Source organism: Salmo salar, chromosome ssa01 (assembly GCF_905237065.1).
Source record: "Salmo salar chromosome ssa01, Ssal_v3.1, whole genome shotgun sequence".
Taxonomy (NCBI): Eukaryota; Metazoa; Chordata; class Actinopteri; order Salmoniformes; family Salmonidae; genus Salmo; species Salmo salar.
The window spans coordinates 76757069-76783894 of NC_059442.1; the positions used below are offsets into that span (position 1 = coordinate 76757069).

Genomic DNA, 26826 nt, shown 5'->3' on the forward strand with positions numbered 1-26826 from the left:
TTAAAGGGATGGAGGTTTGCTTATGATTCCAATGAGCTGAGACCACAGAGAACACTGCTTGGCTGAGTGTGTGGGAGAGAGGGAGGGAGGGGAGAAGGAGAGAGAGCGAGAGAGAGAGAGAGAGAGAGAGAGAGAGAGTACAATGCATTCAGAAAGTATACTTTTTCCACAACCGCCTCATTCTAAAATGGATTAAATAGTTTTTTTCCCTCATCAATCTACACACAAACGCCATAATGACAAAGCAAAAAAAGCAGTTTTTTATACATTTTTGCAAATGTATATAAAAAAAAACCGGAAATATCACATTTACATAAGTATTCCGACCCTTTATTCAGTACTTTGTTGAAGCATCTTTGGCAGCGATTACAGCCTAGAGTCTTCTTGGGTATGACGCTACAAGCTTGGCACACCTGTATTTGGGGAGTTTATCCTATTTTTCTCTGCAGAGCCTCTCAAGCTCTGTCTGGTTGGATGGGGAGCATCGCTGCACAGCTATTTTCAGGTCTCTTCAGAGATGTTCGATTGGGTTCAAGTCCGGGCTCTGGCTGGGCCACTCAAGGACGTTCAGAGACTTGCCCCGAAGCCCCTGCTGCGTTGTCTTGGCTGCTTAGGGTCGATGTCATGTTGAAAGGTGAACCTTCGCCCCCAGTCTGAGGTCAACGATCTCTGTGTACTTTGCTCCGTTCATCATGCTTTCGCTCCTGACTAGTCTCTCATTTCCTGCCGCTGAAAAACATCCCAACAGCATGATGCTGCCACCACCATGCTTCACCGTAGGGATGGTGCCAGGTTTCATCCAGACGTGACGCTTGGCATTCAGGCCAAAGGGTTCAATCTTGGTTTCATCAGACCAGATAATCTTGTTTCTCAACGGCCAAGAGTCTTTAGGTGCATTTTGCCAAATTCCAAGCGGGCTGTCATGTGCCTTTTGCTGAAGAGTGGGTGGAGTGCTGCAGAGATGGTTGTCCTTCTGGAAGATTCCCCCATCTCCACAGAGGAATCTGGAGTTCTGTCAGAGTGACCATAGGGTTTTTGGTCACCGCCCTTCTCCCCCGATTGCTCAGTTTGGCAGGGCGGCCAGCACTAGGAAGAGTCTTGGTGGTTTCAAACTTCTTCCATTTAAGAATGAAGGAGGCCACTGTGTTCTTGGGGACCTTCAATGCTGCAGACATTTTTTGGTACCCTTCTGCAGATCTGTGCCTCGACACAATCCTGTCTCGGAGCTCTACGGACATTTCCTTCAACCTCATGGCTTGGTTTTTGCTCTGACATGCACTGTCAACTGTGGGACATTATATAGATAGGGGTGTGTCTTTACAAATCATGTCCAATCAATTGAATTTACCACAGGTGGACTCCAATAAAGTTGTAGAAACATCTCAAGGATGATCAATGGAAACAGGATGCACCCGAGCTCAATTTTGAGTCTCATAGCTAAGGGTCTGAATAACTATGTCAATAAGGTATTACAGTTTTTTTTATATATATATATACATTTGCTAACATTTCTAAAAATCTGTTTTTGCTTTGTCATTATGTGTTGATTGATGAGGGAAAAAAAGATTTAATACATTTTAGAATAAGGCTGTAATGTAACAAAATGTGGAAAAAGTCAAGAGTTCTGAATAATTTCCTAATGCATTGTATGTGCCTGTGTGTGTGTGTGTGACCTGAGACCACATCCATGTGGCTGCCAGGATATTGTGTGCAGGAACGCAAGGCCAGTGGCCACAGGTGTGTGTGTGTGTTTGCGCATTTGCCTGTGTGTGCATGTGTGCATGTGTGAGTGTATGTTTGCATATGCACCTGTGTATATGAGTCTGTGTGTTTTGCACATGCGGCTGCGTGTGTGAGTGTAACCTCCTGCTGCGATGTGGATCATCAGCACGCAATGCTCTGAATGAGCATTGATAAATAATCCAAGGTGTTTCAGTTTGAAGTCCCAGACAGATACATGTAATATTACCAAGAATAACTAGCAGTCCTTCACAAACACAATGAAAGCTGAAGCAGTAGGTACAAATAGAACAGGGTCAACATTCACAATGCACTGAACTCGTTCTCGCACTGCCTGAAATGAAGTGTCTTTTCCAGAAGATTACCAGTAAGTTGCCAGCATTCAACGTGATAGTTATACTACTGCTGTAGTTATAATGTTGCTTCAAAATAGTAAATTCTAGTGATAACAATTGTGTTTTGCTGCTCATGATTGAATGTTGAACGCAACTGACGATGACAGTGATGTATTGGCTATGGCATAATGATCATAATTAAACTCATGGAAACACAAGGAATGGTGAAAAAGTAGAATGATAATGGGTAAAGGAGTAGATGGTTGGGAAAGTGTGCAGAAATATGAGTGTAAGCATACTGTCAGATACTCAAAGATGTGTGTTTAGAGTGTTTGACACACCAAGTAGTGTGTGTGCCTGCTTGAACATTATATCATTGCATGTGTCAGCTCCTGGCCTCATGGTACTTCAGTTTCCTGTTGAGAGTAGCCTACACACCCTGGCCTTTCTCTCTCTCCTTCCTGACTCAGAACTATAGATAGTATATACATTCAATATCTATTTCCTGTATCACATATACATCTATACTCAGAACAATAGATGGTATTTTGATTACATACACATCTATACTCATAACTAGAGATAGTATATTGATTACATATACATCTATATTCAGAAGCGTGTGCTCTCATGTTTCAGCATGCGGATGTTGGTGAGGGATCCGCTGCCTCTGTGGTGGTGGTGGTGTTGTTGGTACCCATATCCCTGGTGCTGTTCCTCCAGTCACCGCTGGCTGATTCCAGACGACACATTGCTGCTGGGGCTAGAGCCGCTCGAACCGCGGTCTTCAAACACACTCACCTCGATCTGGAGGGCACAGGAGTTAAGGAGTGCGAGGGAAGGGGGTAATATATGTACACAGATAGGGGATAAGGGGTATACTCTAGGCCAGGGGTAGGCAACTAGATTCAGCCACGGGACAATTCTTTCTGAGCGAATGGTCGGGAGGACGGAAAATCATTCTAATAATTTGTACACTGCAAATTGACCAAAACTAAGCCAAATAATAGATTGTATTTTAAAATAACAATAATTTCATACCTTGATTACATTGCGACACGATCACATATGTCTCTTTTTTGTGTGGGAATACTTGGGAACAGATTTCCTAAATTAAAACATTTTTGCTGTATTCCTGGTGATTTTAGTCTTCATTTAATTTTTTTCATGTTTATTTAAAAAAAATACCTGTAGGCTGTCACTCAAAATAAAAACAACAGTAAGAAATAAATACAGAGTTTAAGTAATAATAAATTCAGTATAAACAGGAAAAGAAAACAAAAAAATTGGGCCTCCACCCTCAAACTCCCATTCCATTCCCCCAACCCCACCCAGCAAACATGTCTCCATCCAGAAGCATTTACAGTGCCTTTAGAAAGTATTCATCCTTTTAAAGAAAGGGTAACCCATTTTGAATGTTGTATTGCTTTTGCCTCCCGTATTTATGCTGCAATAGTTTATGTGTTGAGGGGCTAGGGTCAGTCTGTTACAATATCAAGAATCTGATTAAACAGCATGATCATTACACAGATGCCCCTTGTGCTGGGGACAATAAAAAGCCACTCTAAAATGTGCAGTTTTGTCACACAATACAATGCCACTGATATCTCAAGTTTTGAATGAGTGTGCAATTGACATGCTGACTACAGGAATGTCCACCAGAGCTGTTGCCAGATAATTTAATGTTCATTCTCTACCATAAACTGCCTCCAATGTCGTTTTAGGGAATTTGGCAGTACATCCAACCGGTCTCACAACCGTAGACCACGTGTGTGGAGTCGTGTGGTCGAGCGGTTTGCTGATGTCAGCGTTGTGAACAGAGTGCCGCATGGTGGCGGTGGGGTTATGGTATGGGCACGCATAAGCTACGGACAACAAACACAGTTGCATTTTATCGATGGCAATTTGAATGCACAGAAATACTGTGATGAGATCCTGAGGCCCATTGTGAGGCCCATTTTTTTTAAAGGTATCTGTGACCAACAGATGCATATCTGTAATACTAGTCATGTGAAATCCATAGATTAGGGCCGAATTAATTTCAGTTGAATGATTTCCTCATATGTGACCCATTTCAGGAAACTAGGTGGATGTCGCAAGTCATGACTTCACAGGAGAGCCATTTTAATTCTATATTTTTTTAATCAAAATGTGTTTTTTGGCAGAAATGCTTTCTGGGACATGTGAACTTTCATGTACCTTAATAACAAACTTGTATGCCATCTGTAAATATAAATAAAATAGTTAAATTACAAGCCTTGTTGGTTAAGCCACAGAAAAAGTCAGCAACCTTCCCACTAGCCATGATTGGCTGACATTAATGAGTGGGCTGACATGCCGAGAGAGGAGTTTGGATTGGTCTGCCATATATGTCTATTTCAGCTGGTCAGTCTGTATTGGGTAATCCGGTCGAAATAACATTTTTTTTCAAATGTATCGTGTAATGGAGCTGAATAAGTGTCACTCTCCACTCTCTGGAGGATCAAGTTTTGAAATCAGTGGAATTAGAGTATGATAGCTAAAGAGACGGAGACAACACCTGTCTCTGGATTACATCTTCAAACTAAGGGCATGGCATCCGTGACAGGGAGACACATCCATCATGCATGATGATATATACGGGTAAGATAGTCTAGCTAGCAACATTTTCAGATATTACACGTTTTTAATTTTGACAGAAAGTGGTTTCATTTCAAGATAAAGTGTACTGTTAGCTAGCTAGCTAACATTAGCTGGCTGGCTCCCTAGCTAATGTTACGTGATGTGACATGTGTGATCTTACACGTTGTTTACCTAGCTAGGTTCATTGTTTACCTAGCTAGCAAGCTACATGTCTTAAGCTAAAGTGTACTGTTAGCTAGCTAGCTAACGTTACATGTATGACATTATTCGTATCCCAGAGCCATTTGCGTTGCTAGTTAGAGCCTAATGTTAGCTAGCTAACATTGAACCTGGTTGGTTAGCTCCAGCAGATACATGCAGGGTAGTAACAATATGATTTGGCACTAATTTCATTGTTGTTTAACTAGCTAATGTTAGCTGGCTGGCTCGTTGGCTAATGTTACGTGAAGTGTGTGATCTTACACGTTGTTTACCTAGCTAGCTTCGTTGTTTACCTTGCTAGCTAGTTAGCTACATTTCTTAAGCTCAAGTGTACAACACCCGTTGAATATGGCCGGTGTCAGTAAATGTCGGCAAAAAAGCGTAATGAAATTGTTGCCAGCAGACCTGGTTAGGCTGTTTCATGTTATCCAGAGGTAAACAAATCATTGGCCAGAGCGTCAAGTGTGTGCTCTGAACACTCCAAGAGCGAAACGAGATGGGTGGGGCTAAAGCTTAAGAGGGTGTGAACGATGCTGAATGGGTGTAGCCAAAGAGCTCTTCACTAGATACCAAATCATTCAAAGGCCATTTTTTCAAAAGTGAGTTTACAAGTTTATCAATTTCAAAGCAGAATTACTTTCCCATTGTTCCTCATAAAAGTGTATGATATAGCATTTTGTAGTCTCTACTTTTATCCAATGTAAAAAACATAATTTGAAATGTTGCTACATATGGTGAGTTACATATGAACTGTAACTAAGTAAAATCTTTGAAATTGTTGCATATTGCATTTATATTTTTGTTCAGTATAAATACAGTCTGTGAACAAACTTAAAATGTATAAGGTTATGGTTCAAATTATGGGATGCCAAGGTCATTTTTTAAATATTATTTTCCAGTTAAAGGGTGGTTCAGATTCAATTAGATCTGTGAACCATACTTTTTTAATGGCTAGCTCAGAATATGAGCTTTCCAAAAGTTGTTTATATATCATAGAGATCAGTCCTTTCAAGAGCTGCCGTGGAAAATTACATAATTAGTCACGCTATTCCTTGTTTAACAGCTTATAGAATAGTCTCTTGTTATATGCTAGTGTCTTTCTAACCTGATACAAACTTTGTGGGACTTAGTCATAAGACTGGGCGTATAGCTAAGGTCAGTTTGGGTGCGACCGCAGCATGTGACATCCCGTGGGTTTACTATCTACAGAAAGTCACATGTATGGTAACTTGCAGAAAGGAGCACATTATAGTGTTTGCTTTTGTGAATGCAGTTAGACGGTTCAGCCCTCGGGCTATCAACCTCGTGCTATCTTAAATCTGCATACAACTAATTGCCTTTTACACACTATCTGCTGACTGCCACATCTACAAAAAGGATGTGCTTCTCTATAAAAGCTGAGAGCCGACACTGTTCGTTGGGCCTTAACTGCACAACTGTTTTAGTGCGTAGTTAACTGCTCCATTTTTGCAAATCTTATAATAAAGTGTTGTTTGAAAGAATCTGCAGTCTCTCTTCCCTTTGATTAGAATTTCTACGACAGAGCCCAGATAGTTTATTTATAAATCCCATAATTGGAAAGAAAAAAGTAGCTGCCTGGTAATGTGTATGTATCTTTCAAATCTAGAAATGTTCTCAAAGCATTACTGTACATGATATCGGCAAGGGTACAGTTCCACAGTTGGATCATTGGGAGTATGCAAATGGCTGCCCTCCTGATCGCAAGACATTATTGTGAAATATTTGAGTATTACATTTCCATGATCATTGCAGAATAAATTCCTCATCTTTTCTGACTTTGATGGTTTCATAGACCACTCACAAAATAACCTATAGGCCTACAACAAGTTAGTATAGGCTACCATTCGTTTGATCTCTCATTTAACTGGACCCAAGTCACAGTAGTAAATAGATAAGCTACTGTAGATTCATGGAAAAAAGTGAATGCAAAATATTATTGCTTTCAAACGATCTGTTTACAGGTCCACAACTATTTGCAATTGATTTTGTCTTGCAGAAACGGTCAGATACAGCAAATGTCACTTAAAAAAATACCTTCTGCGCCACAGAAATGTTATAAAGTTTGCCATTGCTATTTCCTTTAGATACTGTCTTGGCCTAATTCCAATACTTCCAAAGTATACAGCACATAAGGGCATTATTTGTCACCATAAAAGGTGAATTATGGGCGTTATTCAAGCAGAATTATAATGTTTGTTCGCACACTCACTTTTTTACGACAGGTCTTGATTTATAACGGGCACGTGTATGTACGGTGTGCGCCAAGTTTATAAAACTCAATATTTTTGTGCGTGCACAGTCTTTTCAGAAATGAGGCATGCAGATATTTACAGTAGTGTTACATTTATGCAACGGTTATAAATGAGGCCCCAGAGGAGAGAGCAGGGCCAGGGGGGAGAAAAGGAGGAAGACAACAAGGTCTTCATAAAACAAAAATTATCTTTAGTGAGCTACAACCACACTGAAGTCGCCCTAACCCTCTAAATTATGACTCTACGAGGCTTTGCCTAGTCACTTTAATCACCAGCAGTCAACTTTAGGGAAATCTATGTCTTGAAAGACACCTAACCCTAACCTCTATAATCAAATCGCTAACTTTTGGTAAGAAGACCTGCCGTAACAATAGACCAATGTATTGCTCAAAAAGGATACGACTCTCATGCCTCTCTCTACAGGATCGGTCAGTAGCAGACCTCTGGGAGCGTAGATCTTCTCATTCTGTTCCTGGATATACCCAGAAATCTTCTTCAATACCTGACAGAGTGAGAGGAGAGAGAAAGAGGCAGAGGGAGAAGAGGGAGATAGAGGTGAGAGGGAGAGAGAGAGGAGAGAAAGATGAGGGAGAGATGGAGAGGATGTTGCTTAGAATAAAATACGGCTATAAATCCTTGCCCCTTGCTTTTACATTTGCACCTCTCTTTACCCTCCCCCCTCATGTGCCCAACAGAGTGGAAGAAATGATGGATGGAAGAAATTACTTTGCACTAATTCTTTCTGTCCATGTCTGCTTGTCTTTCTGTCTACAGCTGCTTGTCTCTATCTTGTCTAAAGCCCTAACATAAGCAAAACCCAGTGTATTTCTATTATGCTCTAAGGACACTACGTTATTCTAACACACACTTCCAAAGAACTCATGTTGAGTGAGACCCATTGAATTAGATAAACCAGAATTGATGACTCAGAGTCTTTCACCATTTGAACTTTTCTAAACTTTTCTCTCTTTTCCATTTAAAAGCTTTGGTCCATAATTTGGAGACTTTGGTTGGTAATTGTTGAGATGCCCTTTTTTCAGTGTAATTCCCATTTTTGGATGAACTGTCTGCAGTGTTTGGTTGAAGTTCCTGGGCCCTGCGTCCTGTCCAAAGGGTCTACTTGTACATCAGCTGCCTCACGCTACAGAAACAGGAGATAAGCTCCTGCTCCGGGCCAAGGCTTGTGCAAGGCTAGTTACTGGGTTGTTAAATCAAATCAAACAAATGTTATTTGTCACATGCGCCGAATACAAATGCTTACTAACAAGCCCTTAACCAACCAGTTTTAAGAAAATACCTAAAAAAAGTAAGAGATAAGAATAACAAATTATTAAAGAGCAGCAGTAAATAACAATACCAGGGCTATGGTACAGAGTCAATGTGCAGGCAGGGGCACCAGTGTCAAGGTAATATGTACATATAGGTAGAGTTATTAAAGTGACTATGCATAGATAATTTACATATAAGTCATTTAGCAGACGCTCTTATCCAGAGCGACTTACAGTAGTGAATGCATACATTTGAGCCGTTTTATTTATTTTTTATTTTTTGTACTGGCCCCCCGTGGGAATCGAACCCACAACCCTGGCGTTGAACACACCATGCTGGCATTGCAAACACCATGCTCTACCAACTGAGCCACAGGGAAGGCTAATAATAGAGAGTAGCAGCAGCGTTCCATGCAAATAGAATTGAAAGCCATTTCATTAGCTGATGCAACCCGTCAGGATGCTCTCGATGGTATAGCTGTAAAACCTTTTGAGGATCTGAGGACCCATGCCAAATCTTTTCAGTCTCCTGAGGGGGAATAGATTTTGTTGTGCCCTCTTCATGTCTGTCTTGGTGTGCTTGAACCAGGTTAGTTTGTTGGTGATGTGGACACCAAGGAACTTGAAACTCTCAACCTGCTCCACTACAGCCCCGTTGATGTTAATGGGGGCCTGTTTGGCCCGCCTTTTCCTGTAGTTCACAATCAGCTCCTTTGTGTTGCTCACATTGAGTGAGAGGTTGTTATCCTGGCACCACACTGCCTGGTCTCTGACCTCCTCCCTATAGGCTGTCTCATCGCTGTCGGTGATCAGGCCTACCACTTTTGTGCCATCAGCAAACTTAATGATGGTGTTGGAGTCGTGTTTGGCCACACATTCATGGGTGAACAGGGAGTACAGTAGGGGACTAAGCACACACCCCTGAGGGGCCCCAGTGTTGAGGATCAGCAATGGGCGATAATTGTGCACCTTACTTCACAATTGAATTTAAATTAGGCCTAACTGAATGATAAGGAGGATGAAGAGGTAAATTTAATTTAGTTAAGGTAACAAAGTTAAGGTATTGGAGTGGACATCACAAAGCCCTGACTTCAATCCTATATAAAATGTGTGGGCAGAACTGAAAAAGTACGATATTCTTTCCCATGTGCAGTTGCAAACCGTAGTCTGGTTTTGGAGCAGTGGCTTCTTCCTTGCTGAGCGGCCTTTCAGGATATGTCGATATACAGTGAGGGAAAAAAGTATTTGATCCCCTCCTAATTGTGTACGTTTGCCCACTGACAAAGAAATGATCAGAACGCATGTCAAAAATGTTATAAATTGATTTTGCATTTTAATGAGGGAAATAAGTATTTGACCCCCTCTCAATCAGAAAGATTTCTGTCTCCCAGGTGTCTTTTATAAAGGTAACGAGCTGAGATTAGGAGCACACTCTTAAAGGGAGTGCTCCTAATCTCAGCTTGTTACCTGTATAAAAAGACACCTGTCCACAGAAGCAATCAATCAATCAGATTGATGGCCAAGACCAAAGAGCTCTCCAAGGATGTCAGGGACAAGATTGTAGACCTACACAAGGCTGGAATGGACTACAAGACCATCGCCAAGCAGCTTGGTGAGAAGGTGACAACAGTTGGTGCGATTATTCGCAAATGGAAGAAACACAAAAGAACTGTCAATCTCCCTCGGCCTGGGGCTCCACGCAAGATCTCACCTCGTGGAGTTACAATGATCATGAGAACGGTGAGGAATCAGCACAAAACTACACAGGAGGATCTTGTCAATGATCTCAAGGCAGCTGGGACCATAGTCACCAAGAAAACAATTGGTAACACACTATGCCGTGAAGGACTGAAACCCTGCAGTGCCCGCAAGGTCCCGCTGCTCAAGAAAGCACATATACATGCCCGTCTGAAGTTTGCCAATGAACATCTGAATGATTCAGAGGACAACTGGGTGAAAGTGTTGTGGTCAGATGAGACCAAAATGGAGCTCTTTGGCATCAACTCAACTCGCCGTGTTTGGAGGAGGAGGAATGCTGCCTATGACCCCAAGAATACCATCCCCACCGTCAAACATGGAGGTGGAAACATTATGCTTTGGGGGTGTTTTTCTGCTAAGGGGACAGGACAACTTCACCGCATCAAAGGGACGATGGACGGGGCTATGTACCGTCAAATCTTGGGTGAGAACCTCCTTCCCTCAGCCAGGGCATTGAAAATGGGTCGTGGATGGGTATTCCAGCATGACAATGACCCAAAACATACGGCCCAGGCAACAAAGGAGTGGCTCAAGAAGAAGCACATTAAGGTCCTGGAGTGGCCTAGCCAGTCTCCAGACATTAATCCCATAGAAAATCTGTGGAGGGAGCTGAAGGTTCGAGTTGCCAAACGTCAGCCTCGAAACCTTAATGACTTGGAGAAGACCTGCAAAGAGGAGTGGGACAAAATCCCTCCTGAGATGTGTGCAAACCTGGTGGCCAACTACAAGAAACATCTGACCTCTGTGATTGCCAACAAGGGTTTTGCCACCAAGTACTAAGTTGTGTTTTGCAGAGGGGTCAAATACTTATTTCCCTCATTAAAATGCAAATCAATTTATAACATTTTTGACATGCGTTTTTCTGGATTTTTGTTGTTATTCTGTCTCTCACTGTTCAAATAAACCTACCATTGAAATTAGACTGATCATTTCTTTGTCAGTGGGCAAACGTACAAAATCAGCAGGGGATCAAATACTTTTTTCCCTCACTGTAGGACTAGTTTTACTGTGGCTATAGATACTTTTGTACCTGTTTCCTCCAGCATCTTCACAATGTCCTTTGCTGTTGTTCTGGGATTGATTTGCACTTGTTGCATGAACGTACGTTCATCTCTAGGAGACAGAACGCATCTCCTTCCTGAGCGGTATGATGGCTGCGTGGTCCCATGGTGTTTATACTTGCGTACTATTGTTTGTACAGATGAACGTTGTACCTTCAAGCATTTGGAAATTGCTCCAAAAGATGAACCAGACTTGTGGGAGGTCTTCTAAAGCCATGACATCATTTTCTGGAATTTTCCAAGCTGTTTAAAGGCACAGTCAAATTAGTGTATGTAAACTTCTGACGCACTGGAATTGTGATACAGTGAATTATAAGTGAAATGATCTGTCTGTAAACAATTGTTGGAAAGATTACTTGTGTCATGCACAAAGTAGATGTCCTAACCAACTTGCCAAAACTATAGTTTTTTAACAATAAATTTGTGGAGTGGTTGAAAAACGCGTTTTAATAACTCCAACCTAAGTGCATGTAAACTTCCGACTTTAACTGTATGTTTGCTGCACCTTGCGGGTTGATATGCATCTGATGCATACTGTATGCTAAAGGGGATACCTGGCAACATTCTCTAGTGTTAACACACAGATCATGCATGCACGTACATGCTCATACACCCACCCACACAGTATTCCTGGCTGGGTATACTTTATCATCAGTCATCTACTGAGATTTTATCAAATCTAGTATAAATAAACAACTTTCTTCACATGGCCAATATGATCTCGAGATCTCCATGTTGCACATATCTTAGCTGACAAATATATTATCTTACATTGACATGAAAGGAGAGCACAGAGCCCACTTCTGCTTGGCTCAAACCTGAATGGCAATGAATCTAGTGTGTCTTGATTCCCTTCAAGTACTTTTGCATTGTTTTGATCCCAAAATTCTTTAAAAAACAAACAGAAACATACATAGAGATGAATTCTGTGTGTCTCGATTTGCTGTGTGATCTTCAGCATAGTATCAGTGAATGAACGCTTATGAGAACATTACAGAAACATGGAGATGAAAGTTGTGTGTGAGAGATAGCGAAGAGGGGCAGGCTGGGACTTTTTGATCTCTTAACGTCTTGCTCCGTCTGACCTACTAACACACGCACGCACTCACACAGACACACACACGCACAGCTGAGGGGAGGATTAATTAGTGTGTGTGTTTGTGTGTGCATGTGACCGTAGGGGCATCAAGAGAAAGATGAATCCCTTCATCAGCTGTGTTTGTGCCTGTCAGTCGCTTAGACGGAACACACACAAAAGCCATGTTATGGTTGGAAGGGCTGTCCATGCCCACTGGCACCCAGGTGCCAGCTGTATGTCATCACACACACACACACACACACACACACACACACACACACACACACACACACACACACACACACACACACACACACACACACACACACACACACACACAAAGCAGTGGACAGCTGAAGGCAACATAGTGTATCAGAGGCTCAATCAGACCATATCACAGAGCCTTTGGCTGAGTGTGTGTGTGTGTGTGTGTGATTGTTTGCATGGGATGTGTGTGTGTGTGTCTGTGTGTGTGGGTGTGTGTGTGCGTGTGTGTGTGTGGAGTGTATACGTGTGTCCAGCTGATAAGAGGCCACACACCAGTGAGCATGTATGAGTGGACAGATTCCCAGGACTACCCACGGTCTAGATCAACATCTTTGTCATCAAAGCACACTGATTACACATAGCGTGTCAGAACAACTACAAAAAACAATGTTCTCTCAGCCGACACTCATAACTAATTCAGGTTATTGAACCAATTCAGTTTATTTCCCTGCGTCAAATGGCAGGTTTCCAAACTGGTATTGCTAACCAGTCAAACCTTAGTACACGTGTTATCTTAATTTGACCAGTTTCTCACAGCAGGAAAATATTCATGCAGCAACAGAAATTGTGAATTATATATGGATTATAATAAATGTATATGTTTGTTTGGGGTGAATACATTTTTAGTTAGGATATATCAAGTCTGACATTTTAAAGTGAAAATTACACACTTGAGAAGCTTTTTTAAACCTTGAATACTACAATTTCCATTTCCTGCTGCAACAAAGTGATCAAATTAAGATAGAACACCTGTAGGTGGACGTCACAATAAAACTTGCTGACTTCAAGAGTCAGCAATTGCTGTGCACTTGCACACTGCAAACTAGCCATACAGACAAATGCAGCATGTCAGAACAGTTGTAATTCAATTGAATGCTTCACCATGCCACAGTTCACACCTCTGAAGAGGGGCGGCATTTCTGACGCTACCATCCTGTGATCCCTACCCCTTTCTCTTTGGCAGAATGTCTCAGTGTTTCATGTGAACTTCCCAAGGCCATAAGATACCAGCCTTTAGACCAACTGTTCTTAGTTTCACCCAATACTGACGCTGCATTGGCACTCTCAATGTCAAATTAGTTCAAATAACGTGTGTATTTTTGTGTGTTTGTGGGGTGTGTGTGGGTGTGTGCGTGTGTGTGCGTGTGACACCACCTCTCTGATCAACTCACCTGGGTCTCACAGTGTATATAAAACCCCATAGAGCCTGATCAAACTATGACATGGTTAGATTGAAGTCAGCAGAAGCATGGCACATCAGCATTGTAACTGTCCACAGGAGCATGGACGGCTAGCGCTGCATAAGCAATCCAGTCGCTGTGATTGATGTTAAGTTAGTGTAGCATGTTAACGAAGATGCTACGCTAAGATGCTACGCTAACGTGACATCAATAACAGCATGGAATAAAAAAAAAAGATATATTTCACCTTTATTTAACCAGGTAGGCCAGTTGAGAACAAGTTCTCATTTACAACTGCGACCTGGCCAAGATCAAGCAAAGCAGTGCGACAAAAAACAACACAGAGTTACACATGGGATAAACAAAAGTAGTCAATAACACAATAGAAAAATCTATATACAGTGTGTGCAAATGGAGTAAGGAGGTAAGGCAATAAATAGGCCAATAGTAGTGAAGTAATTACAATTTGGCAAATTAACAGATGATGATGTGCAAGTAGAAATACTGGTGTGCAAAAGAGCAAAAGAAGTTAATAAAAACAATATGGGGATGAGGTAGGTAGTTGGATGGGCTATCTACAGATGGGCTGTGTACAAATGCAGCGATCGGTAAGCTGCTCAGATAGCTGATGCTTAAAGTTAGTGAGGGAGATATAAGTCTCCAACTTCCGCGATTTTTGCAATTCGTTCCAGTCATTGGCAGCAGAGAACTGGAAGGCAAGGCGGCCAAAGGAGGTGTTGGATTTGGGGATGACCAGTGAGATATACCTGCTGGAGCGTGTGCTACGGGTGGGTGTTGTTATGGTGACCGGTGAGCTGAGATAAGGTTGAGCTTTACCTAGCAAATACTTATAGATGACCTGGAACCAGTGGGTGCAGAGCATACAGGTCGCAGCGGTGGGTGGTATATGGGGCTTTGGTGACAAAATGGATGGCACTGTGATAGACTGCATCCAATTTGCTGAGTAGAGTGTTAGAGGCTATTTTGTAAATGACATCGCCGAAGTCGAGGATCGGTAGGATAGTCAGTTTTACGAGGGTATGTTTGGCAGCCTGAGTGAAGGATGCTTTGTTGCGAAATAGGAAGCCGATTCTAGATTTAATTTTGGATTGGAGATGCTTAATAGGAGTCTGGAAGGAGAGCTTACAGTCTAGCCAGACACCTAGGTATTTGTAGTTGTCCACATATTCTAAGTCAGAACCGTCCAGAGTAGTGATGCTAGTCGGGCGGGCAGGCGGGTGCGGGCAGCGATCGGTTGAAGAGCATGCATTTAGTTTTACTAGCGTTTAAGTGCAGTTGGAGGCCACGGAAGGAGTGTTGTATGGCATTCAAGCTTGTTTGGAAGTTTGTTAACACAGTGTCCAAAGAAGGGCCAGATGTATACAGGATGGTGTCGTCTGCGTAGAGGTGGATCAAGAGCAACATCATTGATATATACAGAGAAAAGAGTCGGCCCGAGAATTGAACCCTGTGGTACCCCCATAGAGACCGCCAGAGGTCTGGACAACAGGCCCTCCGATTTGACACACTGAACTCTGAGAAGTAGTTGGTGAACCAGTCGAGGCAGTCATTTGAGAAACCAAGGCTGTTGAGTCTGCCAATAAGAATACGGTGATTGACAGAGTCGAAAGCCTTGGCCAGGTCGATGAAGACAGCTGCACAGTACTGTCTTTTATCGATGGCGGTTATGATATCATTTAGTACCTTGAGCGTGGCTGAGGTGCATCCATGACCAGCTCCGAAACCGGATTGCACCTCGGAGAAGGTACAGTGGGATTCTAAATGGTCAGTGATCTGTTTGTTATCTTGGCTTTCAAAGACTTTAGAAAGGAAGAGCAGGATGGATATAGGTCTGTAACAGTTTGGGTCTAGTGTCACCCCCTCTGAAGAGGGGGATGACCGTGTCAGCTTTCCAATCTTTAGGATCTTGGACGATACGAAAGAGAGGTTGAACAGACTAGTAATAGGGGTTGCAACAATGGCGGCGGATAATTTTAGAAAGAAGGGTCCAGATTGTCTAGCCCAGCTGATTTGTATGGGTCCAGGTTTTGCAGCTCTTTCAGAACATCTGCTATCTGGATTTGGGTGAATGAGAAGCTGAGGAGGCAAGTCACTGTGAGTGGTGCGGAGCTGTTGGCTGGGGTTGGGGTAGCCAGGAGGAAAGCATGGCCAGCTGTAGAGAAATGCTTATTAAAATTCTCGATTATCGTGGATTTATTGGTGGTGACTGTTTCCTAGCCTCATTGCAGTGGGCAGCTGGGAGGAGGTGCTCTTATTTTCCATGGACTTTACAGTGTACCAGAACTTTTTGGAGTTAATGCTACATGATGCAAATTTCTGTTTGAAAAAGCTAGCCTTTGCTTTCTTAACTGAATGTGTGTATTGGTTCCTAACTTCCCTGAAAATTTGCATATCGCGGGGACAATTCGATGCTAGTGCAGTACACCACAGGATGTTTTTGTGCTGGTCGAGGGCAGTCAGGTCTGGAGTGAACCAAGGGCTATATCTGTTCTTAGTTCTGCATTTTTTGAAAGGGGCACGCTTATTTAAGATGGTGAGGAAATTACTTTTAAAGAACAACCAGGCATCCTCTACTTACGGGATGAGGTCAATATCCTTCCAGGATACCCGGGCCAGGTCGATTAAAAAGGCCTGCTCGCAGGATAACCTACGTTTCGCGAATGCTAACATTCGCTCTGGCATTACGAGACAATCGCTAAGATGTCATTAGCACTGACATGAGAACAGATCAAGATGTTCCTCTCCTTTTCTTTTCTCTCCAATTCTACTTTTCTCTCTTTCTTTGCTCTCCCAGAAGAGAGGAAAAAAGATGTCTGATCACTAGAAATATACTTTGATTTTGAAGGTTTAAAAAGGTCCTACGAAAGTCAATATATGCCTTCCTCGGCACTCACAAAAGAAAAGAAAAACAATCGCTCAGCGCTGGGTGTAAAAACAGCCAGCTCATCTCTTTTCCAAGACCCCAACTTTCCTTTGGTTTTCCTACTGGAAAAAGGTCACGCCAATCATCATAATTTTATTAGCCAATAAGTAGACTTTTTTTTCATGGGACTTAGCATAATACCCGACCTGGCAGGGCCACAGGCATGTCTGTAGTTTCTATTATGATGACCAACCTGTTTTTCTCTTCTGCTTATTCTACCTTCTTAGAAGAAATTGCTTTTCTTTCTGATGTTTATTGTGCGTGCAGCTAAATAACCACAATTAGTATCAGAGAGAGTGGCTTTGTATGTGTGTGTGTGTGTGGAACTTCATTAAACCCTTGAACTGGAACTACTGCTTCCTCGTGTTCTGACCGGACACCCTGTGGTGGTTGCTACCGGCCTAAAATCCAGCACCTAAGTTATCCCTTTTTATTGGTCCCTTGAATTCATAAACAACCCATATGCTTCACTGGCCGCAAACTTGATGCGCAGAGCCGGAGAACGCTGCTTAGACCACTATGCCACTGCAGTTCACAATGCTCTAGCAAGCTGTGAGAATACTTGATGGTAATAGCGCATCGTTTTTTATTATTTTGTTTTAAGACCCCTAGATCTTTACATTGTGTGAAGTTGAGGTGATTATGAACGACAGACCAATCACAACTGTAACAAATTACCCTAATGATCTAGAACCCCTGACTCCGAACCATCTGCTTCATCTGAAAGTAAAGCCAGTCCTGCCACCAGGACTATTCCAGAGAAGCGACCTATACTCACGAAGGAGATGGAAGCAAGTACAATATATCACTGACCTCTTCTGGAAGAGATGGATCAGGGAGTATCTTCCACTTATGCATGGCCGGAACAAGTGGAACAAAACTAAGAGAAACTTCAGTCCTGGTGACCTTGTTGTCATCGTTGATGACACTGCCCCAAGGAACTCTTGGCTAATGGGGCGTGTGGTGGAGGCTTTGCCAGGGGTCAATGGTCTTGTTCGGAGCGTCATGGTTAAGACCAAGACCAATATTTTACGGAGACCTATCAATAAACTCTGTCTGCTCCTTGAGGCGGTGGAGTGAGATACACACACATACACAGTGCTCCATCTTCGAATCACGTGCCCCTTCTTATTCGTTGATGTCGTACTCTTACATTCTTTGATGTCGTAGTCATACATTATTGGACGTCAAACTCTTGACATTTTTGGAAGTTGAACACCTGAACACTTCAACTAAGACAGATCTATAGACTCCTTTCCTATATGGGACCTTGTATATTTGTATATAGCTATGAACTGTAATAGTGCTCTGGTATAGAATGTTTTGTGTATTGGCTCTACGTTTGAATATTAAGTAATTGTTGTGCATTCAGTGCAGTTAACAATTAGGGGCCGGTATGTTAGAGCCGATTTGGACATATTTGTATAAAAGACAGAACATACAGAGATCCATGTACGTTTGTGTAATATATTAAATATGAATGTATATGATGAAATATTAGGTACGTACCTTTATGATTTATATTTACCTGATTGAGATGTATTCATTTGTTGTTAGTGTAACTTTGTTTCTGGCCCCCCCTCTTGCCCATTCATTGTACTGTGGTAGGTGTGTTAGGATAAAGGAAGGAAGTTCAAATCAAATCAAAACTAATTTGTCATGTGCGCCGAATACAACAGGTGTAGACCTTACAGTGAAATGCTTACTTACAGGCTCTAACGAATAGTGCAAAAAAGGTGTTAAGTGAAGAAATAAAACAACAGTAAAAAGACAGGCTATATACAGTAGCGAGGCTTTAAAAGTAGCGAGGCTACATACAGACACTGGTTAGTCAGGCTGGTTGAGGTAGCATGTACATGTCTTCCCTGTGGCTCAGTTTATAGAGCATGGTGTTTGCAACGCCGGCATGGTGTGTGCAACGCCAGGGTTGTGGGTTTGATTCCCACGGGGGGCCAGTATATAAAAAAAAACTCTATGAAATGTATGCACTCACTACTGTAAGTCGCTCTGGATAAGAGCATCTGCTAAATGACTAAAATGTAGATATGGTAAAAGTGACTATGTATATATGATGAACAGAGAGTAGCAGTAGTGTAAAAGAGGGGTTGGTGGGACACAATGCAGATAGCCCGGTTAGCCAATGTGTGGGAGCACTGGTTGGTCAGCCCAATTGAGGTAGTATGTACATGAATGTATAGTTAAAGTGACTATGCATATATGATAAACAGAGAGTAGCAACAGTGTAAAAACAGGGGTTGGGGGGGGGCACACAATGCAAATAGTCTGGGTAGCCATTTGATTACCTGTTCAGGAGTCTTATGGCTTGGGGTAAAAACTGTTGAGAAGCCTTTTTGTCCTAGACTTGGCACTCCGGTACCGCTTGCCATGTGGTAGTAGAGAGAACAGTCTATGACTGGGGTGGCTGGGGTCTTTGACAATTTAGGGCCTTCCTCTGACACCGCCTGGTATAGTGGTCCTGGATGGCAGGAAGCTTGGCCCCAGTGATATACTGGGCCGTACGCACTACCCTCTGTAGTGCCTTGCGGTCAGAGGCCGAGCAATTGCCGTACCAGGCAGTGATGCAACCAGTCAGGATGCTCTCGATGTTGCAGCTGTAGAACCTTTTGAGGATCTCAGGACCCATGCCAAATCTTTTTAGTTTCCTGAGGGGGAATAGGCTTAGCCGTGCCCTCTTCACGACTGTCTTTGTGTGTTTGGACTATTCTAGTTTGTTGTTGATGTGGACACCGAGGACCACACGGCCAGGTCTCTGACCTCCTCCCTATAGGCTGTCTTGTTGTTGTCGGTGATCAGGCCTACCACTGTTGTGTCATCTGCAAACATCATGGTGTTGGAGTCGTGCCTGGCCATGCAGTCGTAGGTGAACAGGGAGTACAGGAGGGGACTGAGCACGCACCCCTGTGGAGCTCCAGTGTTGAGGATCAGCGTGGCAGATGTGTTGCTACCTACCCTCACCACCTGGGGGCGGCCCGTCAGGAAGTCCAGGATCCAGTTGCAGAGGGAGGTGTTTAGTCCCAGGATCCTTAGCTTAGTGATGAGCTTTGAGGGTACTATGGTGTTGAACGCTGAGCTGTAGTCAATAAATAGCATTCTCACATAAGTGTTCCTTTTGTCCAGGTGGGAAGGGACAGTGTGGAGTGCAATAGAGATTGCATCATCTGTGGATCAGTTTGGGCGGTATGCAAATTGGAGTGGGTCTAGGGTTTCTGGGTAATGGTGTTGATGTGAGCCATTACCAACCTCTCAAAGCACTTCAAGGCTACGAACGTGAGTGCTACGGGTCTGTAGTCATTTAGGCAGGTTGCCTTTGTGTTCTTGGGCACAGGGACTATGGTGGTCTGCTTAAAACATGTTGGTATTACAGACTCAATCAGGGACATGTTGAAAATGTCAGTGAAGACACCTGCCAGTTGGTCAGAACATGCCCGGAGCACACGTCCTGATAATCTGTCTGGCCCCGCAGCCTTGTGTATGTTGACCTGTTTAAAGGTCTTACTCACGTTGGCTATGGAGAGCGTGATCACACAGTCGTCCGGAACAACTGATGTTCTCATGCATGCCTCAGTGTTGCTTGCCTCGAAGCGAGCATAGAAGTAATTTAGGTCGTCTGGCAGGCCCGTGTCACTGGGCAGCTCGCGGCTGTGCTTCCCTTTGTAGTCTGTAATAATTTGCAAGCCCTGCCACATAAGACGAGCATCGGAGCCGGTGTAGTATGATTCAATCTTAGCCCTGTATTGACGCTTTGCCTGTTTGATGGTTCGTCGCAGGGCATAGCAGGATTTCCTGTAAGCTTCCGGGTTAGAGTCCCGCACCTTGAAAGCGGCAGCTCTACCCTTTGACTCAGTGCGAATGTTGCCTGTAATCCATGGCTTCTGGTTGGGGTATGTACGTACAGTCAATGTGGGGACGACGTCCTCGATGCACTTATTGATGAAGCCAGTGACTGATGTAGTGTACTCCTCAATGCCATCGGAAGAATCCCGGAACATGTTCCAGTCTGTGATAGCAAAACAGTCCTGTAGTTTAGCATCTGCTTCATCTGACCACTTTTTTTATAGACCCGAGTCACTGGTGCTTCCTGCTTTAATTTTTGCTTGTAAGCAGGAATCAGGAGGATAGAGTTGTGGTCGGATTTACCAAATGGAGGGCGAGGGAGAGCTTTGTACGCGTCTCTGTGTGTGGAGTACAGGTGATCTGTAATTTTTTTCCTTCTGGTTGCACATTTAACATGTTGATAGAAATTTGGTTGAACGGATTTAAGTTTCCCTGCATTAACGTCTCCGGCCACTAGGAGCACCGCCTCTGGGTGAGTGGTTTCCTGTTTGCTTATTTCCTTATACAGCTGACTGAGTGCGGTCTTAGTGTCAGCATCTGTCTGTGGTGGTAAATAAACAGCCACGAAAGGGCCTTCGAGTGGGGGAGGAGTCCTAGCTAGACGCGGGAGCGGTATAGTCTTTTGACCATACAGACAGGTCATATTATGTATTTTCCATGTCAAGTAATCTATGATTTAAGTTGATTGGAGAATCATTTTTTTAGATATAAGAAGAATAAACCTTCTTGTTGCAACATATCCCTGGACCTCATTGAATGTTTTGTCCGTTTGGAAACCTTGAGTGTGGACTGTATGCGTACGAAACAACCCCGCTTCAGGATAGGGCAGTGGCTATGGTAAAGAGGAAAGGAAGCCCCTACAACTCCCTTTATGTTTACAAGGCCCTACTTCAGAAACGTTATCTAACTTTGCTGTTGAAGTATAGACACCTGAATTGCCTAATCCGTTCACAGGATTGGTTAACTCTTTGTAACAGACACAGGGAGTAAGGATGCAGTAATTGAGTTTAATAATAATGAACATGGTCGCGATACAAAACAAGAGAAGCGTCTGACATAGAAACATAAACAATACCACCTGAGACTGATAACATCAGAGTGCAATATATAGGGTAAGTAATCAATGGAGTAATGAAGTCCAGGTGTGACTGATGAGACGCAGGTGTGCGTAATGATGGTTGCCAGGTGTGCGTAAAAGATGGGTTGCCAGGACCGGTGGTTAGTAGACCAGTGAAGTCAAGCCCCGGAGCGGGAGTGGACATGACACTCTTGCAGTTCCTAGGATCTCCACGGAGCTAGGCAAATCTATATTGAAAATATATTTAATCTTTATGTTCTGGTGCCGTTCAGGCAATCTAAAGTAGGTAGGCATTCCGGAGGTCAAGTTTAGTAAACACTGTGGCACCATGGAGGGGGGAAAAAGCAGCACTGATAAGTGGCAAGGGATACTTGTTCCTGACAGTGATACTATTCAACCCACGGAAGTCTATGCATGGCTTCAGTGACCCATCCTTCTTCTTGACAAAGAAAAACCCAGCTCCCACCGGAGAGGAAGAAGGTCTGATATGTCCGACAGCCAGGGAGTCCTGGATGTATTCTTCCATGGCTTCTTGCTCGGGGCGAGAGAGGTTATACAACCTGCTACTAGGGAGAGGAGCTCCAGGCTGAAGCTCGATAGCACAGTCGAAAGGCCGATGAGGCTGCAGAGATGGGGTGTGATGCTTACTGAATACAGGAGCTAGACTGTGATATTCTGGAGGAACAGAAGACAGGTCTGGGGGTTCTGGAATGGACTGGGGTGCAGACAAGGCAGGAGGAAGGGCAGAATATAGACAATTAGAATGACAAAGTGTACTCCAAGTAGTTACCCTTTCGGTAGACCAGTCAAACTGTGGGTTGTGTAGCTTTAACCATGGATGACTCAGAACCAGTGAGTGAGAACAGTCGATTATGTGGAAACTTATCTTTTCCTGGTGATTTCCAGAGAGACGCAGGATAACAGGAACAGTTCTCTCCAAAACACGGAAGAGTAGCTTTCAATTGACAGCGTTGGCATCCAGAGGTGAATCGAGTGAAACAGTGTCCAGACCAAACTGATTAACGAACCCTCGGTCCAGAAAGCTCTCGTCGGCGCCTGAATCGATGAGAGCAGGCAGAGGAAAAGCCTGGCTCTGCCACACAAGGTTGGCCTCAAGCAGGGGTCTGGGAGATGATGGGCAGGCGATTTGGCTCAACAGTATATTCAACCCTACTGCTGAGCCCCCTCTTTTGCTGGACACAGGTAACAAGTGGAGACCAGGTGACCAACCTGGCCACAATATAGACAGCTCCTAGTACTGATACGCCGCTACCTCTTTTCTGGAGATAGACAGGTCCGGCCGAGCTGTATGTGTACAGGACTAGAACATGCCTGGAGGCACTGAAGCAGATGTTATGGGCCATGCAACCCTACCTCCCCTCTCCCTCCGATGCTCACGGAGGCGGTTGTCAATGCGGATAGTGAGATAAATGAGTTCATCAAGTCCATCAGGCTCCTCTCTGGACACCAACTCGTCTTTGAGGGTCTCAGTGAGTGCGTTCCGGAATGCTCCCTGAAGGGCCTCGTCATTCCAGCCGCTCTCTGCAGTGAGGGTGCGGAACTCACATGCCATTTCAGCCACAATCTGGGAGCCTTGACGAAGGGACAGAAGTAGTTTAGAGGCATCCTTTCCACAGACCGGGTGGTCGAAGACCTTCCTCATCTCATCTGTGAATCCACCGTAGGAGAAGCAGATAGGTGACTGTCTCTCCCACACCGCAGTGGCCCAGGAAAGCGCTGCTCCACGAAGGCAGCCAATCAAAAAATAAATCTTGTCTCGTTCACTAGCATAAGAGTAGGGCTGTTGCTGAAATACTAGTGAACATTGCACAAGAAAGGCTCTGCAAGCGCCAAGATTACCGTCATAGCGCTCAGGAGTCGGAACAAAAGGCTCCCGGGTTGGAGAAGAGGGACTTGAGACTGGTTGTGAACTCTGGGCAGAGGTTCGGACCTGTAGGTCAGACAGGCTCCGTGAAAACTCCTTGATGTTCTCCAGCAGGACTTTCAGGGCTTGGTCATGTTGCTCAAGTAGGGTGCCTTGGCCAACAAGACTTTGGTGAAGAGTAGTGGAGTCTGCTGTGTTTATCTCTGGGCCAGATCGTACTGTTAAGCGGAGCGACACAGGGGAACCCAAGAGCAGACTCAGATGAGGAAACAGGGATGAATGAACCAAAATATTTATTGTTACACTGGGAGATATGGAGTGCAGATCTGGGGAAGCTTGGATGAGTTGCAGAAAAACCAGATGTGGAGACTGAGGTTGGAGTTAGCTGAGTAGAACAGGGTAAACAGGTCCTGAGGGGAATCCAAGGTAGCGGTGGTGAGTAATATCCAGAGAAAGGTAGTTGGGTGGTGAGATGTGGAATAGGAGACAGGAGCCAGAGACAGAGCGGTAACTGCAATGAGAGGATAAACGGTGTCAGGCAGGGAAACAGGCACAGCAGAGTAACAGGATCTTGAATAATCATAAATGGCTAGAATCATGAACTGACTGAGCAGAGATTACGATCTGGCAGAGTGGAAGTGGCAGGACTGAGTATTTGTAGAGGTCTTGATTATGGAACGAGTTGCAGCTGGTAGGGATCTGCTCTGATTCCAGCACACCTCTCTCCAACCACACAATCACACAGAGAAGGAGAGAGAGAGAGAGAGAGAGAGTGTACAGGGGGAGTAACTGCAGGTCAAGAAGACACCGGATGAACACCAGAGGGCGTAGCAGGAGCAGATGTGACAGTAACTGAGTCAGGTTTGTAGGCCTCATTGCTCGCAAATTTCTGCCCACAAATTTTCTATGGCATTGAGGTCAGGGCTTTGTGATGGCCACTCCAATACCTTGACTTTGTTGTCCTTAAGCCATTTTGCCACAACTTTGGAAGTATGCTTGGGGTCATTGTCCATTTGGAAGACCCAAGCTTTAACTTCCTGACTGATGTCTTGAGATGTTGCTTCAATATATCCACATAATTTTCCTCTCTCACGATGCCATCTATTTTGTGAAGTGCAACAGCCCCTACAACATGATGCTGCCACCCCCTTGCTTCACGGTTGGGATGGTGTTCCTCGGCTTGCAAACCTCCCCCTTTTTCCTGAAAACACAACAATGGTCATTATGGCCAAACAGTTCTATTTTTGTTTCATCAGACCAGAGGACATTGCTCCAAAAAGTATGATCTTTGTTCCCATGTGCAGTTGCAAACCGTCTGGCTTTTTTATGGTGGTTTTGGAGCAATGGCTTCTTCCTTGCTGAGTGGCCTTTCAGGTTATGTCGATATAGGACTTGCTTTACTGTGGATAGAGATATTTTTGCACCTGTTTCCTCCAGCATCTTCACAAGGTCCTTTGCTGTTGTTTTGGGATTGATTTGCACTTTTCGCACCAAAGTACGTTCATCTCTAGGAGAAAGAACGCGTCTCCTTCCTGAGCGGTATGACGGCTGCGTGGTCCGATGGTGTTTATATTTGCGTACTATTGTTTGTACAGATGAACGTGGTACCTTCAGACATTTGGAAATTGCTCCCAAGGATGAAACAAACTTGTGGAGGTCTACCATTTCTTATCTGAGGTCTTGGCAGATTTCTTTTCATTTTCCCATGATGTCAAGATAAGAGGCACTGAGTTTGAAGGTAGGCCTTGAAATACATCCACAGGTACACCTCAAATTATGTCAATTAGCCTATCAGAAGCTTCTAAAGCCATGACCTACTTTTCTGGAATTTTCCAAGCTGTTTAAAGGCACAGTCAACTTAGTGTATGTAAACATCTGACCCACTGGAATTGTGATACAGTGAATTATAAGTGAAACAATCTGTCTGTAAACAATTTGTGTCTACACAAACTACTTGTGTCATGCACAAAGTAGATGTCCTAACCGACTTGCCAAAGCTATAGTTTGCTAACCAGAAATTTGTTAGAGTGGTTGAAAAACAAGTTTTAATGACTCCAATGTAAGTGTATGTAAACGTCCGACACTGTATATACAGGGGGTACCGGTACAGAGTCAATGTGCAGGGGCATTGGTTTGTCGAGGTAATATGTACATGTAGGTAGAGTTAAAGTGACTATGCATAGATTATAAACATAGATTATAGATTATAAACAGATTATAAGCCGCAGTGTAAAAGAGAGGTCTGGGTAGCCCTTTGATTAGCTGTTCAGGGGTCTTATGGCTTGGGGGTAGAAGCTGTTGAGAAGCCTTTTGGACATAGACTTGGCACTCCGGTACCGCTTGCCGTGCGGTAGCAAAGAGAACAGTCTATGACTAGGGTGGCTGGAGTCTTTGACAATTTTTCGGGCCTTCCTCTGACACCGCCTGGTATAGAGGTCCTGGATGGCAGGAAGCTTGGCCCCAGTGATGTACTGGGCCGTACGAACTACCCTCAGTAGTGCCTTGCGGTCGGAGGCAGAGCAGTTGCCATACCAGGCAGTGATGCAACCAGTCAGGATGCTCTCGATGGTGCAGCTGTAGAACCTTTTGAGGATCTGAGGACCCATGCCAAATCTTTTCAGTCTCCTGAGGGGGAATAGGCTCTTCACGACTGTCTTAGTGTGTTTGGACCATTCTTGCGTATGTCTATGTCTGGTGTGTATGTGTGTGTGTGTGTGTGTGTGTGTGTGTGTGTGTGTGTGTGTGTGTGTGTGTGTGTGTGTGTGTGTGTGTGTGTGTGTGTGGTACCTTTTCATAGCGTGTCTCCATACATAGGAAGATGAAGTAGGCTGTAGCGCACGCCAGACATCCCTCCATGTAGGACTGGCCTCCGACCTTCTCTGCCTCCGCATAGTAGGTGTTCAACGTCTTTACTGTGTCCTCGAACAGCGTCCGCTCGATCTACACACATACACACATGCACGTAGGCGCCACACACACAGTTAGCAAATCAGCACTATTAGAGTGAATGCTCCATCTGTCAGAAGACTGCAACACAAACATACACACACACGCACATACACGCCCACGCCATATGTATACCAGCGTGAGGCTTTTATGTGACACTGTGTGAGCCATGATACACAAGCTGTTCTTCCACCACCACAGAAGGACACAAACACACACACACACACGCAAGCACACACAAACACACAAATACACACACCACCAGGCACATTCTGTTCTCCCAAAATACCCTTTATTCTATCGATTTAGAAATACATGCGTCACTTGTGGCATT

The 26826-nt window shown here is 43.9% G+C and overlaps 1 protein-coding gene across 4 annotated transcripts in view; it reads right to left on the reverse strand.

Moving 5' to 3' along the window:
* Window positions 1–1366: 1366 nt before the first annotated feature.
* LOC106612991 (golgin subfamily A member 7B) overlaps window positions 1367–26826 on the reverse strand; it is a 41255-nt gene continuing 15795 nt past the window's right edge. For 2 of the 4 annotated variants that reach the window (XM_014214806.2, XM_014214796.2), the window contains exons 3-5: window positions 26334–26486; window positions 7572–7673; window positions 1367–2882 (exon numbers count right to left, since the gene is read on the reverse strand). In XM_014214806.2, the coding sequence (XP_014070281.1) occupies window positions 2799–2882; window positions 7572–7673; window positions 26334–26486 (339 nt within the window). In that variant the 3' untranslated portion in view covers window positions 1367–2798. Of the gene's footprint in view, window positions 2883–7571; window positions 7674–21570; window positions 24058–26333; window positions 26487–26826 lie in introns of those variants that run through there. The other 2 variants (XM_014214788.2, XM_014214779.2) reach the window with 1 other exon arrangement.